Below are 16,626 nucleotides of genomic sequence, written 5' to 3' on the forward strand. Positions count from 1 at the left end.
AAATGTTTAAAGCCTCTTTTATCTTTTTTTTTTCTCATTTGTAGTTCAGTCTTGTTATTTTAATGTTATTCCAATATTTCATGTGGATTAATGTCTTCTCTAGCATGATAGGATATTGCAGGTAAATGGTATTACGGAATCTTATATGTATATTATGGCTTCAGATTCCAATTTAGTTAGCCTTTTTGTTTCTCTAATGTATTGGAATCCACATTCTCAACGGATGCTGTAATTAGTGTTACTCCTCTCCAGGGTCCCAACATGACCAGTTGGTTAGGGTGCTCGACTCACAGTCTTCGGGTCGCGGGTTCGAATTTCTATCCCACTAAATATGTTTATTTTTTCAGTTGTGGAAACGTTATAATATGACGATCAATTTCGAAATTCGTTAGTAAAAGAGTGGCTCAACAATTGGTGGTGAGTGGTGTTGACCAGTTGCCATCCCTCTAGTTTTTCACTGTTAAATTGGGGACGGTTATTACACATAGCTTTTTTGTAGCTATATACGAAATTCAAAGCAAATCAAACGTTTCTCCAGTGTATGTATATACTAGCTTTAATATTATCTTGTTCTAACTCCTGAATTCTGTTCTAACTTTGTGATGTTTACATATCGTCTGTAAGTGTTCAAAGAGACCTCAGATGTGGTAACGTGGCTTTATGTATAAGCACAGAAAGTGTTAATTTTACATATCTGGCAAGTTGAGGCTGAGTTGAGTCTTATGGGCTTCTGATTCAATTTCTTTACGTGTACGTATGCCACTGATGTGGAAGTTTTGTTTTTTGGAATAAAAATCTGAGTTAACAAATTAATTACATTAATGTTGTTTCTATAACGGATTCGCGCTATCAGGATATTAAATACTTACGATTAGGTTGTTGAGATCGAATATCAATCTTTGTCATGGTTAGTAGTCTAAAAGAACTCTTTAGTTTTATTGATAATATGTTTCTTGTTTATTACTGCTCAGTAATTACTATTTTATATGAACCTTTCGTCTGTTAAATTTCTGCCGTATTCAGGGAAGTTCTGGGAAGGAGTCGATTCCTTCTGATACAAAGATTGGTTTACTATCCATTTGTACAGAGTCCTCCCTGTTAGGATTTGATACAGTTAACGTTTTGGGATTTGTTCAAGAGAGGCATATAGTTTGCACTGATTTCTGTGCTACGTTAACTCAGTGAGTTTTCAGTATGTACTTCATATCCCATTATCATCAGGATATTTTAAATTGAAGTTTAAAATACAGAGAGATGAAACTTTAGACATTACATCTGAGCATCAAGCCAATATATTCAACATATTAGCTATGTAAAAATCAAGTCAGACCCATGACCATTCCAATCATTGGGACACCTTTGATTTGGCTTTATAATTCTCCACTTTTCCTGGTTCTCCACCATTCTCACACATTATGTTGCTCAATTCCTACTCCATGTCTTCATGTTTGTCATCCATTTTGTTTTAGGTCTTTCTGTTTTGCGCTATAGGATAGTATTAGCAAGTGTCTGGGTTTATCGACAAACTGTAATCTATATTAACAGTTCATAGGTGCCAGTTATTTGTACAGTGTTCTCTATAACTGACTTGTTTGTTCTATGCAGGTTGTACAGAATATGCAAAAGTCTTCTGAAGTGTCTTGTTACGAAAGTTTTTACTCTATTTTCCATTCTATCTGTAAGGGTCTATATCTAACGTCTGTATAATGCTGTGGTAACTGCAGCACGAAAAAGGTGAAATTTTGTTTTTAATGGCATATCCTTACTTATACAGATTTTTTTGCGTTTGATAAACAGTTCTGTGGTCAAAGCCAACATGGTTATTATTTCCTTTTTGATATTGCATATTCTCTAATATTAGTTTCAAGATAGTTAAAATTGCTAACTTTCTAATATTTGTTATCCAACTTTGATGCCATACAATGCTGTATAATCAGTACTAATACTAGAAGTGCTCCCCATGCTGTTCTTATTTTCGTACCATATTCTTAGCTATATCAAAAAATATCGTTAAAACTCAATATTTACCTCTACCTCATGTTGTAAGTATTAATATTCTGCATGTTAAGTAAATGTCTATTTGTACTTACCTTATAGATACAAGTAGTATTTTTAATTGAAAGCCCCCACACACACTGGCTTAGCAGCAAGTCTGAGGGTTTATGACGAACTTTAAACCACGTTTCCATACCCGTTGGAAACACAGCACAGAGAGCTCAAGGTGCACAAGGCTAGTGGATAGAAATGTGATAAAACCTAATATCACACCCACTCATCTTCCCAAACAATAACAGTTTGTTTCACCAGCCTAACTGCATATAGCATAATAATAAATAAAGTTTTTCAACAGTGCAAACTTGTGTAAATAAAATTAGAATACACAACCTTTCAAGTGTGAAAAAGACTTCGTGAGCACTTTCAAATGATAATCGGGCACCGAGTTTAATATTTAAATTGAAAATGTTCCTTAGCAAATAATCCAATAAGTAGTAAGATAGAAACTCAGTACTGTAAAAAAATATCATATCTGTTCAAATTCATTTTATCCCAGAATTTCGCTGCTGAACATAAGAGGAGATTCCCCGTCTTTTAAACAAATTTATACTAACTCCTTGTTTTGAATTGTCTCTAGTTACTATAAATCTAATCCTCCTATTCGTTGTTGAAATCTTGAAGTGTTATTTTAATAAAGAAAGTGGTGACCTAATGAAATTAAGATTGTTAATTAAAGTTACGCGATTAACTTACATAAACGTTAATAAGCTGGTTTTTGCCATCGCGAGTAGTTCATAACTCTGAAAGAAGAATGACAGGTTGATTAAAATGTTATAGAAGAAGAGCTCCAAACAAGATAAAACTGACATCTACTACAAGGGCTTCACAAATCTAATCATCTTCACATATCTGAAACCAAATTAAATATACCTTCGGTTCTCATCAGGACTTTAACTAATTTTCAACAAGTAATATTCCTATCTTAAGAAACACTGAAATACTTAAACGAGGTTTTGATGATGCATACGAGGGCATAAAAATTTTACGAATCTTACAGATATCTTGATATTAATGGTATCTTAAAAAAAAAGAATGACCAATGGCTAGAAAAGTCATAGTAGAGTGGAGGAAAGATGTTGAGAAAAGGAATAATTTGCTGACAGAAATACCAAAGGTCGAACAGTTTGGGCATTTTTCCAGGGGAGTAATAACTGCTTATGAAAAATATAACCCAAGTATAGGTTGATCAGATCTTAACAAAAATGTTAAAACATTTAAAGCTATCTAAGAGTTAAGACACAAGAGAGGTTGAAAATATTGGTGGACAATCTTACTATTCGTTAGTAAAAGAGTAGCTCAAGAGTTGGCTGTGGGTGGTGATGACTAGTTGCCTTTTCTCTAGTCTTACACTGCTAAATTAGGGACAGCTAGCGCAGATAACCCTCGTGTAGCTTTGCGCGAAGTGAAAAAACAACAACAGCAAACAAACATTATGCCTCACGAGCTTTCGGAGCGACTGCAGTCTTTCTCAGTTGAAATCACAAAATACTTAGGTTGACAAAATGTATAAAGATGCTTTTAGTTGACGCCAGCATTTACCAATATATGTCCTAAATTAATATATTTATTTGTAAAATATAAAAACATTTCTATAGGAATCTATTATAAAAGTGTTTGTGCAACACAAACTCTAATAACAAAAATTACCTTAATCGTTACCAACCCAGTTGTAGAGCGGCATGTCTGAGGACTTATACTGCTAGAACGCAGGTTTTCATACTCGTGATGGACAAAACACAGCGTATTATATAGCTTTGTGCTGAATTACAAACTTAATGGTTAAAACGCCACTATGTCATTTTTATTGCATTTGCTCACAAAGTCTATAATATTTTTCGGATAATTCTTAAATGGATTGCTATACTATCAAACTTCTATATAAAGAGATGTTGTCTTTGCTTTGAGCCTGGAGAACAAATGTTTCTGTCAGACACGTGATTCGTTTGAAACCGAGCTAGATGGCAGCCACACGAACACATAGTTTCTCACAGACAAACTTGTTGGTATCAAAAAATCTCTTTCATTCAATTAACTTTTCAGAAAAAAACCCAGATATTATAGCAGCTAATCAGATAATAAATCGATCCACACAAGTAAAATCTTATAGGTTGGAAACAACAACAGAATACTGTACTTTGGTATTAACTGGTGCAAGTGAACAGCAACAATATTGGGACTGACATACAACTTGCGATACTTTAACAAAAATGAAAACAATACTACATGGTACAAAATAGATCAGAAACTCTTCAGAAGAATATTTACAACTTAGATATTAGAAACAGATGAATGACAAAACTTTAAGATACAATATAATAACTGCACAAATAATCTTCACACAACACAAGTTAGGTAACACAGGTTTTTGATTTAAATAAGCAATGAAACTATAAGAAAAAACGTATGACAAAAGTTCAGTAATATAAACAAAACAATAATAATTCTTAACACAAACTGTAGAACAGTACGAATGAATGTAAGTCTGTTTTGGAAACTGTGGTTATATTAAATAATGTTACGCCTGGAAAACTAATAGATCGTTTATTTATATGTGTATATTTTACTGTTTGTACACGTGGGTAAATGAACTAACTGCGATATCTTTGTGCAAAATAGACAAACGTATCATTTGTAAGTGGTGTCCATATGACAGTAACGAAAGACAAACATATAACTTTCTAACTGGTTTTCACGTGACAGTGATATTAGATACGTATATATTTTTCCAATGGATGTCTGTGTAGTAGACACTAAAGAGAAATATGTTACTGTCTAAAGGGTGTCCATATGGTACGGGTGAAAAGAAAAAATATAACTCTGTAACCGATGCTCACGTTACAGTGATAAAAGACAAACATATCGCCTTCTAGAGAGTGTCCATGTAACAGTGATAACGGTCTTGCTATTCTGTTGGATACAATTAAGAATTTTTTCCTGAACATATAAGTCATTTATTGTGTACGTGTATATGTCTCAATAGAGCATTTACTAGGCTTGAAGACAATTAATTTTACCAAACATTTGATAAACCTAACTATTGTTAATTTTAAGAAACATGTAGTAAATTTAGTTATTGTTAGAATTCAGAAACATTCAACAAACTTAACCATTGTTAATATTACGAAACATCTAAACTGATCTTAATAACTTATAACATAAAGAATACCTTTTAAATTTAACCACTACTAATATAAAGAAATATCTAATATACCTTAACATCACAGAATAGTTAATAAGCAAGAAACATCCATAATACTAGTTATTAATATTAGGGAACATCCAGTTGATTATATATTATTTAATACTAACCTTTAACAAAACCTGCTAACAACATAACCGCCAATGGTGAAATATCATACGGGTTAATATGAAGCAAGAATCGTTGGTTATTCAGTGTAACCAAATTTCCGTATTAATTTTCCAATTAGAGTTGTTGATTGTACAAACCCACAACCTTATAATGTTCTATATACATATATATATATATCTACTCATTATTTGTCTATTCCTGTTAAATGAGCTGATGGAAATTATGTTCTAGCCTTACCTTCCTGAGATGTGAGTAACGTAGGTAAAGTGATGCGACAAGGTGTAGTTAGAACTGATTGCTTTCCTTACCTAAGGCCGACTACTTTATACCTGCATGGAATGGCTGCAGTACCATCACGTCAGCACAGTGCTGGAGAGAAAAGCCTGGCGCCCGTGTTTCTCGCGTTAATTAGACTGTGCTTGTCACACGATCCACTTCTCTGTTCATGTACCAAAGTGAAGTAGTTATATTAATGAATTTCCAACTTTTTCTTATCATATTGTACGTATTTACAGAGTGCAATAAGTTAATAATAACTGGTTGAACAATAACTGTCAGTCCATAGTTTACATCTTTTACTTTTTAAATATGGTTTTAATGTTGCTAGTAACTATTAATGATAACATCTGATACTTCCGCTGGACCTTCATTATTTAAAACGCGCAAATTAAGCATAATTTATTTTTTTTGGTTCTTTCTCTTATATCCAAGTGTGATGTTGCCAGAAATACCAATATGTATATTTCGTTCTGTAAGGTTCGTTTGAAATATTATGTTTTGTTCTTATTTCTCAACTGCAGCAGCGGCTCACAGAATAGCTCTGAATTTGATTTTTTTGTTTTCAAAGTACAAACTTTTAGCTTATTGCTCCGTAATCTCTTGACCGATTTGAGATCTAATTACAGTTTTGAACTCAGGATGTTTAACTCTTTCCATTGATTTTGCAACATCCAAGTTCTCTTGGATTAATTGATTCCAATTCTGCCTAAAAGAATTTCAAATTGCCTCGGCTGCTGAGGATTCTATCTCTTTTTTTTTGTCTTGGAAACGTGTTAATGACCGATGATCTCTAACATCTATTGATAACAAATCAAGTTCTTACAATAATATCTCAAACAAATGATATTTATCATGGCTTGAACTCTATATGTTTACCGGATTATAACTTATAATATGTAAAACATATATATTCTGCATAATTCTCGATACATACGTGCTGGATTGTAACATATAAAATAAAGAACATATCGCGTTCTACATGATTCTACATACTTATCAGATTGTAACACATAAAACAAAGAACATATCGGGTTTGTAGATGATTTTCTGGTAGAGGTATTTAGAGGACGACGGGTTTGTATATATTGTTGTTTGATAAAATATGTGCATACTTACATTATGCGGTCATGATTTAGTTCTTTGTGATATTTTTCGGTACTTATTATATCCTACAAGTATATTAATTTATAATTATTTTATTATCATTTTCTTTAGCATTTTAACGATAAAAATAAGAACCTTTTACTTATGGCAGTACCATAAAGTTGGTACTGTGTTGAAATTAGATGTTGTTCGGTGGTACTTGTATTAGTTTTATACTAATATGTGTATGACACAGTAATGATTTTCATTTCGACCTAATGCATACATAAAACGTCATATTGGCTTTCGTTCTGATAGAATGCATATATCAGTCAGTTTAAACTTAGTAAATTTTTGTTTCACCACCAGTGCTCTATTTATGGAGCCAATAAGGCTCAGTGGTAAGTCAGAAGGCTCAAAACGCAAAACAACAGTAACAAACAAAAAACAGTTTCGTTATTCGTGATGTGTACAACACATACAACCTGTTGTGTAGCCTTGTACGTAATAGAAAATAAAGAACACAAAATGCCTACTGACGACTGTTAAAGGTTAGAATAATAAAAAAACAACGAGAAAATAATCTAATTTAATAAATAAAACAAACAACAAAAATTTATCATCGATAAAATATCAAAAAAACGAAAGTTTATTTATTATATAAAATATTTTTTCGGACAAACTGATATGAAATGTCTTTTAATTTTTATTATTTTAGATCCGTGGTTTCCTCATCACATCAGTGACTTGGACTACTGCACTCATATTATGACCAAGTATGAGCCAGAATTGGATAATGATCATCCAGTAAGTCTCTTTCTGTATGGACACTTCTTAAATTTTAATATAAGGTTAACAGAAGTTAACCTGGAGATGACCTAAGAAGGTCGAAACGTTGTTCTGTATTTTGTTTTAACTAAAGTGCTTAATACCTATACCAGCCGACTTGAGAATACATTTTCATTTCAAGTGAGCTTCTCGTCATCACGAAGTATTTTGCTTTCAAAAGAGAAATTAAAAACAACAGAAAACCAGCTAAAGGAAATATCATAATTATTCAACTTTATTTTAGTAGATAAATTTAAAATGTTATTGTTTCATTGTGTTTCATAAGCAGAATATTCAAGCAGGGCTAGACAAGAGCTGCTAATACAAAATAATATAAACAGCTACGACGAGAACAGTAATGAGGCAAAATACATAGACAGATTACTATATAGTTATTTAAACAGTTTACTATATAGTTATTTAGACAATATCAGTTTGGAAGAGATCTGGTTTGTAAAATATCTAAGCTTACTAATACAAAAACTGTATTAAGACCTAATACTCTCTGTTAACATTTCTGTTGGTAATAAACGATCAAAATAATTAGTTAATACTTGCCTTGGTGGTCTGTTTCAATCCTATATGATACTCTAATAACAACTGAAACTGTTTTATTGTTTAATGAATAAAGTACAAAAGGTTTGTTTTTTTAATATGCACAATGATTATGAAGAACCTTTAAAATGATTGCGTTTTAAAATTACATGTCCTAGGGAAACAAAATTTAACCAGACGCACATCGAAAATTATTAGTTTTATTCGGGAAAGTTTGGACTTGTTTAAAAAATTATCTTTTATTACATATGTAAATTGCTTTTTTCTCAAAATATCTTTTCCGTTGTTTATTTTCCTTTTCTCGCTTTCAATAACAGGAGATCAGTGAGGTGAGAAAATTCTTGTCAAGGTGCAGGATATTGCAAGGATCAGTTGACTCTGTCCATTAACAATGGGTAACTTCCATTAGAGATAGGCTTAACACGCTGGCTGAAAACACGTCAAGTGTATTTAACATTTTCTGTAACAGCTTTTGAAAAATTCGCTACCAATCTTTCCTAAATAAAACAAAAGGTTTTTAAGACATAATAATTTTAAGTTTGAGACTTACTTTACATTCCCCCTGAACTACAGTGGTACTGTTAGAGTAAAAACTCCATCTAAATATTACTAAATAAAGCAGGCCGGTCGTGGCCTAGTAATTACGTACCTGACTGCAAAACTCGAGATTTTCAGGTTCAGGTCCCGTTGCTGCAAAATTGCACTCTGTACTTTGAGGCCGCGTATAAGTTATAAAACTGACGGTAAAATCCTAACATTCTATTAGAGTAGTCTAAGGGTTGTGGGTAGGGGATGTGAATAGGGACTGTAATTTTTCTAGTCCATCAATTTAAAATGTGTAACGCCTCACACAATTAGCTCTAGTGTAGATTTACGCGAAAACTGTAAGTGAACAAAAAGTAACTCCATCTTTCAAAGTGGTTTTCAATGTACACTAGAAGATTATGAAGAAGGAAAAATAAGCCAATTGTTTGAAAAAAATAGGAGTTTAAAGTAAGTGTTCAAAGCTGCTTAACCCTCTGTTACATTTGTATCGTTTTATTTTGTTTCAATCAAAATCTTTAAAAGCATCTTAACTCTTCACCAAACGATTATATTCGCCTTTCAGGAGAAGTTTGTAGAATTATTCTTATTGTTTCTCTATACCAGTCCGGAAAAGATTTTATAGAATAATCGTGTAAATAAATTTCGAAACTATTAAGAAATGTAGGTGATATACAAACTGAATAATCCAGGTAAAGAAATTTCGAAACTGTTAGGAAACGCAGATAATAAGTAACCTAAAGCTAAATTATTCTGAAATAATTAGAGAAAGTAATGAAAATATTTTTACAGCAGTTCATTGAAACAGATGTTTTTTTTTTTTTTTAGGGGTTCTCAGACAAAGTTTATCGTGCTCGAAGGAAGGAAATCGCCGAAATTGCTTTCAACTACAAATAGTAAGTTTCATTATTTTTCAATAAAACTTTAAGAACAGAACGTATTGCATTAAAATCAATTGGTATTTGTTCTAATTGGTTAGAATACAATATATATATATTTAGCAAAATATAAAGAATCTGTGACAAAAATATATTAATACGTGAAATATAACTTAGCATCTCTTTGGTTGCAGTTCATTACATTTTTGGTGTTTACTTATTTATATTATTCCCCTTTATATCTTTCATTGTGAAAAATATGGATGAGCGTGTCTATTCTTGCAGGTAGGCTTAACAATAATTGTTTATTCACTTTTTGTAACTTTATATGATCATACAAACAAACAGTAGAGCAGAGAAAAATTCCTACGTGTGTTCTTCATTACGTATCTTTTTTCTTACCATAATAGTGGAGAAATCGTACCTCGAGTACAGTATACAGAAGAAGAGATTCAAACATGGTAAGCAACATGAAAAGCTTGTTAATACTAAACTAATACAATTTATTGATAAATAACATAAATAGCTTAATACTGGTATAATTAACACGTTGGTTCCCAAGCCTGTTCTGCCGATATTTTCCAGGTTCCCACTGGTCATGTTACAATTACTTTTTTAGGAAGAGTGTATATGTAGCCGTTGTGTCCCAACCAATAAGTGGTTCTTTAAAAAAAAAATAGAGCACGACTCACCGGTGGGTTGTGTAGGAGACGACGTATTAACAAACTGACTGGAAGAAAGGCAGCTAGCCATCACCACACACCGCCAACTCTTGGGCTACTCATTAACCAACAAGAAGTGGGATTGACCGTCACGCTATAATGCACCCACGGCTGAAAGAGCAAGAATGTTTAGTGTGACGGGGATTCGAACCCGCGACCATCAGATTGCGAGTCGGGCGCCATCACCATCTGGCCATGCAGTGCATAATTAAATACATACAGTAATATTAAAAATATATCTCTATATCATACATGCATAATAAATCAATTACATTCATTTGAAAAAATCCCTTTTCTTCTGTTAACTTCAGATTTCTATGTACATCTAGTGCTTAAATTAAACACAACCAAAATCTGTGTGAATGGCATATTTTCTTTCATAATTATCCAAATTCCAGTTTTTATGATGTTCCTCAGTCTTAATTCCCAAAATGTACACAAAAGTTACGCGTTTCGAACTTCTAAATTAGTGAAGGTAAAGAATGTATTAATAATAAGTTGTATTTTTACCAAGATTGCTACCTTGTTAATATTTAAGAGAAATGTGAATGATGTTCTCTACATATTTTGATGACCTGCTGTAAATCAGGGACTTAGATGATAGAAAAATATACTGATAATAATTAATTTTATTATAAAAATGCATTATGGGCAACTTTACTTTCAGAAGTGTAAGATTTTGATTTCTTAGACCATTCTACGAGATTAGACCAGTTTGGGAAAATTAACTTCTTCACATTAGAACACTTTATAAACAAGAAACAGTTTTAGCATAAGATAATAGTTTTATAACACAGTAAAAAGGAAACAGTCATTTTTTGTATCATATGGTCAATTATTGTACGACTGCTTAATACCTACTGGTAGCAAAAAAAAAACGACTGGCTAATGAAATGACAACAATAATGGGTGTATAACTGCGTTTGTGAACTCTGCTATTTTGTAAACTATTTATAAGTTGAATTATAATCCACATAGATTTGTTTTCATTTTAAGCAGTTTGATTATTGAACGTCTAAAAACGAATAATCTATAATTTTCCGACAGTCTTCTAGTTAAAGTAACATGACTCTGTGCTTTAATAAATATATTATTTTTATTGTTGGGTTTTTCACTTTCAACTACAGATGTCAGGACCAAAGTATAACAATATATATAATAAATAGTGCATTTATTGATGTAGTTATTCCTTACGTTACACTAACTTATGAAGAGCCATTCTGATTGAGACATTCTAATAAGTGAATTGTGACTATCGCATATTTTTCAATACAACTGCTTATCTGATTAAGTGGAATTACTCTTAACTAAATGTATTTCAAGTGTTATCCTGTAGTCCTTACTATTAAACCTCACATAATGTAGTGTCTTTGGTTCACTCATTATGCAGTACAGCAGTGCACTATTTCGTTTAATGATTGTATATATGTATGTGTGTGTGTGTTAAATATTTCTTTTCTTTTTCATGAAATTTGAAATTGAAAAGTGGAATTTGTGACATAGAAGGCTAATGCATTTCTTGATTGGTTGTACCCTATGCTGTGGACTGCAGTTTCGCCTGTTCAAGACTCATCGACACAGCTTAGGTCGGCAAATCAAAGAAATGCCATTAGGCCTCTTATATTGGTAAGGTACATTTTTAATATGTATGGTGTTTAGAATATATTTTGCTATATGGTGAAGTAAAACAAACCAAAAACACCATAGATAGTGTAATATTCTATCGTTACTTTTGAACCATTTTCAACAGGAGAACCGTGTACCAGCAGATCAGTCACTTGTACCCTACGCACGCCTGTGAGCAGCACATTAAAGTGCTCCGCTTGTTGGAAAAAGAGTGCGGCTACGAACCTAACAACATCCCGCAGTTGGAAGACGTCTCCAGATTTCTGAAAAGTGAGTTTTAAACATTCTAACATAAAATAAACTGCAAAGTGATTTTGAAGTAGCCCTTAACCTCAAAATTACTGCATCCTTTAAAGTAGCCTTACAAAAGTTTAATCAGTGATTTTTTCCTTACAAAAGTTTACAATAGAAAAGACAAGGTGAGGGTTCAAAAGATACTGTAATATTTCCCTGAAGTATTTTATCACTGGTTTTTCATATCATACAGAATTATAAAATCTTATGATTGAAAACAAGAAGAATATATAACAATATGACCACTTTATGTGTGTTATATCCAGTACCGAAGAAGCCCATATGCACAACACAGGGGCTCATCAGGTCGGTTAGGATACAACAGACACAGTAGTGATCGAATCTCTATCTACCTTATCAAATTTTATGAAGAACAATTATTATGGGATGAAGTTGATTAAATGTGAGTTTTATTAATTATGAGTGAGTAATTTAGCATTCAGAATTAAGTACTATATTTCAATAAGATTTAATATGTTACGTCTTTATTTAAAATAGTGCTGCCCCCAGTGGTACAGTGGTATATCTGCGGACTTACACACTAAAAACCGGGTTTGATACCCGTCGTGGGCAGAGCATAGATAGCTCATTGTGTAGCTTTGTGCTTAATTCAAAACAAACAAACAGTAAAACAATGCTCTCACACACCACATTTTTATAGATGACGTAGCAAACTGTTTACATTACATATTATATTTGTTATCGATGACCTACTATTACTGTTATTAAAGGTGTTTTGTTTTCATTAAATTGTTCTGTAAGCAATATGTGAACGAATGTATAGAAGAAGAGATCACTGTTGACACACCAAAAGATGAAACGATAAAAAATTAATGTTCTGTAATCATAAAATATGTGAACGAATGTATGGAAAAGATCACTGTTGACACGACGAAGGATAAGACGATCGAGAACCAATGTTCTCCGATCATACAACTTGTGAACGAATGTGTAAAAGAGTTAAATGTTGACACGATAAAGGAGGAACGATCAAGAACCCATGTCCCATAATCCCAGAGTATGTGAATAATATGTATAGAAGAAAGATAATTGGTCTTTGGTGAAAGTCACTCAAGGAAAGTAAAAAACTTATTTGAATAAGAAGATAGTTGAGACATTGTAAAAGCACAAATGAAAGATCAGTTATTTCATCATAGGAAACGATAACTTCTTTCACCTGTCGGACAATTTGGCAAGCTATATAAGATATTTGTTTCTATTTGAATAAGTTATGAGCTACTTTACCTTTAAGATATCCAGTAGAATTCTCGCTGCATGATAACAACTTAAAGTTATTTGAAATCTCATTGTGTCGGTACAAGTTGATTTGTAATTGTCTATTTCACACATTCTTTGTAAAGCATAGATCAGAAAGCTAGACAGGGGCCATTTAGTATTATCTTAATAGGTACATATTGTGTTCATTTTCAGTTGCGAATTTTATAGATGTAAAAAAGGCAGAAAATACAAAAAGAAATGAAATTAAAAGAATACAGTTAACATGAATTGTAATTAAAACATTCTTTATCCGTAGTTATCTCTTACTTGGGCCCGGCATGGCCAAGCGTGTTAAGGCGAGCGATTCGTAATTCGAGGGTCGCGGGTTCGCATCCTAGTCGCGCCAAACATGTTCGCCCTCCCAGCCGTGGGGGCGTTATAATGTCACGGTCAATCCCACTATTCGTTGATAAAAGAGTAGCCCAAGAGTTGGCGGTGGGTGGTGATGACTAGCTGCCTTCCCTCTAGTCTTACACTGCTAAATTAGGGACGGCTAGCACAGATAGCCCTCGAGTAGCTTTGTGCGAAATTAAAAAACAAAATCTCTTACTTTTTGTAAATTTTAAAATCTCACACCAAACAGAAACAACCACACATTTCGACCAAAATTAACTAACAACCACTCAGTGCTCGTCAAAATAATCAAACGTAAAACGTATACCTTAAGTTAACCTAAACGTCCCCCGCTGGTACAGTTATAAATCTTCGGATTTACAACACTAAAATCAGAAATTCGATTTCCCTCGGTGGACTCAGCAGATAGCCCGATGTGGCTTTGCTATAAAAACACACATACACACACACACACATATTAACCTAAACGCTAATCATGATAATGAACCAGAAAATCGATATCTTAAGTTAATTACAGCAATGAAGTACAAACAGAAGTTACTGGTTCACATTAACATGAGGTTTCACAAGATGAAAAGTTAAAATGTATTTCATTCTTTATGCACGTACATGGGTAGGTCAGACGAGTGTTTGTTTCGAATTTCGCGCAAAGCTACACCAGGGCTGTCTGTGCTAGTGGTCCCTAATTTAACAGTGTAAGACTAGAGAGAAGGTAGCTAATCATCACCACCCACCGCAAACTCTTGGGTTACTCTTTTACCAACGAATAGTGGATTGACCGTCACATTATAACGCTCCCACGGCTAAAATGGCGAGGGTGTTTGGTGTAACGGGGATTGGAACCCGCGACCCTTGGATTACGAGTCGAGTTCCCTAACCACTTTGTCATGCCGGACCCTGAGTCGGATTAATCTACTATTCTTGCGATATATAAAAATATACTTATACCGTTATAGAGCCACTACTTGTGGTGTTTAATATTTTCTATTTATTCCACATTCTTCTGATGAAGCATTAGCTTTTTTGACTTGAAATAGTCGCATGTAATGACTTCTGTTGACATTTTGTAATTAGAATCTCGAAGTCTTAGTGCTACTGTCAAGTTTTGTAGGGTGGATTCTTTGCAGTAGGTTTATGTGACTTGTTGGTTATAAAATTGAGGAAAAAACAAACAGCAACACAATCCACTTGTTTTAAAATAATATATTAAAATAACTCAAACGTTTATGCAAATGTTTTGTGGATTTTATGTAAACAGCCATGCAGTTGTTTAAGCTATATTCCATACAAAATACTTTACATTCAGGAACGGCCTGGGCCATATTCCTCGCAAGGTAAATCTTACCTATAGAAAAAGCTACGGGTCAAGTGAAACTATTTCTGTTACAGATTCTTGGAAACTGTATTTTCAATACGGACTGGTATGGATATTAAAACATTAATTAAAATACAGTACAGAGCAACGTTTCGACCTAAGAAGGTTAAAAAGTTGTTCTATTCTTTATTTTAATTAAAGGTTTAATACCCATACCAGTCCGTATTGAGAATACATTTTTGCTTCAAGTGGGTTTTTTGTGATTACGAATTCTTGGAAACTGTTATCCATTAGGAGAGGTTTCTCAGCACAGGTTGTGCCAAGTGCGATCCAACGGATAACGTGTCCGACTGTGGATCTGAGGTCCCGTGGTCCGTGTGTGTATGTGTTTTTTTTTATAGCAAAGCCAAATCACGTTATCTACTGAGTCCACTGAAGGAAATTGAACCCTTGATTTTAACGTTGTAAATACGTAGATTTACAGCTGTACCAACGGGGGGCATATCGTTACCAACTCCTAGTTGATTTTAGCTTAATCACCGTGGTTCGTATCTCGTAACCATCAAAAATGAATAAAAAAATCGCGCTTTGCACTTTGGAATCGTGCGTGCGTTTTAAGAGTGACAGTCAAATATTACTATTCAGTCTAATCTATAACTTTAAAATTAGGACTACCACAGACAGAGTTTCCGTAACTTTTTGTGAAAATCAGCAGTGAATACAGGATAAGCCCCACAAACGTTCTCGACAATGATTAAAAGTTCTGAAAAGCTAATTCAAAAAACTCAAAGCTTACGCCGGCAGTAAAAGTTATTTTACTACTCATTCTGAAAGATTAGCTTTTATAAACACTGAAGAACATGAGCTTGCCATTGAAATATGTATTGTCTGATTGCAGATACACATTTTAACTTGTTATAAAATTCTGAAAATATGTCTTTATATTAGGGAGATCAGGCTTTACTGTGCGACCAGCTGCTGGTCTTTTGACCGCACGTGACTTTTTGGCAAGTTTGGCATTCCGAGTTTTTCAGGCGACTCAATACGTACGCCATAGTTCTTCCCCCAACCATTCACCTGAACCGTAAGTTTGATTTCTTTCTTCTAGTTTTTGTATGATAACAGTAAGTAATCAGAAACCGCTTTCGAGTCTAGGAACATATTTATCACATCATAAAGAATATTTAAGCGAGTCTAAAGCTACAAAAACAAGACAAAGTTAACGTAAGTCGACTGTTTATCATATATTTTTTACTATTTTTTGCTTAAACAAATAAGATATATCCATTCCGTGCAGCATTTATTATATAACAGTATTATAGAAGTATAGTGAATTATTTTTATTCTCTAACTTATTGACTGTATTCAAACGTTCCTGAGTTACAAGACCAACAAATGTTAGTAATCGATGTAAATCCATGAGCCGATAAAACTTTTAGTTAGTTCTGGTGATGAGCAATACGATAACAGGATACATCAGTGGCTCCATTTGTTCTCTAAACACAG

The 16,626-nt window shown here is 33.2% G+C and overlaps 1 protein-coding gene across 1 annotated transcript in view; it reads left to right on the forward strand.

The window, feature by feature from the left end:
- ple (tyrosine hydroxylase ple) overlaps nt 1–16,626 on the forward strand; it is an 82,299-nt gene that overhangs the window by 57,661 nt on the left and 8,012 nt on the right. Inside the window, exons 5-9 of the mRNA XM_076467668.1 lie at nt 7,446–7,534; nt 9,482–9,549; nt 9,942–9,992; nt 12,004–12,149; nt 16,069–16,204. Coding sequence (XP_076323783.1) covers nt 7,446–7,534; nt 9,482–9,549; nt 9,942–9,992; nt 12,004–12,149; nt 16,069–16,204 — 490 coding nt within the window. The remainder of the gene's footprint in view (nt 1–7,445; nt 7,535–9,481; nt 9,550–9,941; nt 9,993–12,003; nt 12,150–16,068; nt 16,205–16,626) is intronic.

Source organism: Tachypleus tridentatus, chromosome 11, assembly GCF_004210375.1.
Source record: "Tachypleus tridentatus isolate NWPU-2018 chromosome 11, ASM421037v1, whole genome shotgun sequence".
Lineage (NCBI taxonomy): Eukaryota > Metazoa > Arthropoda > Merostomata > Xiphosura > Limulidae > Tachypleus > Tachypleus tridentatus.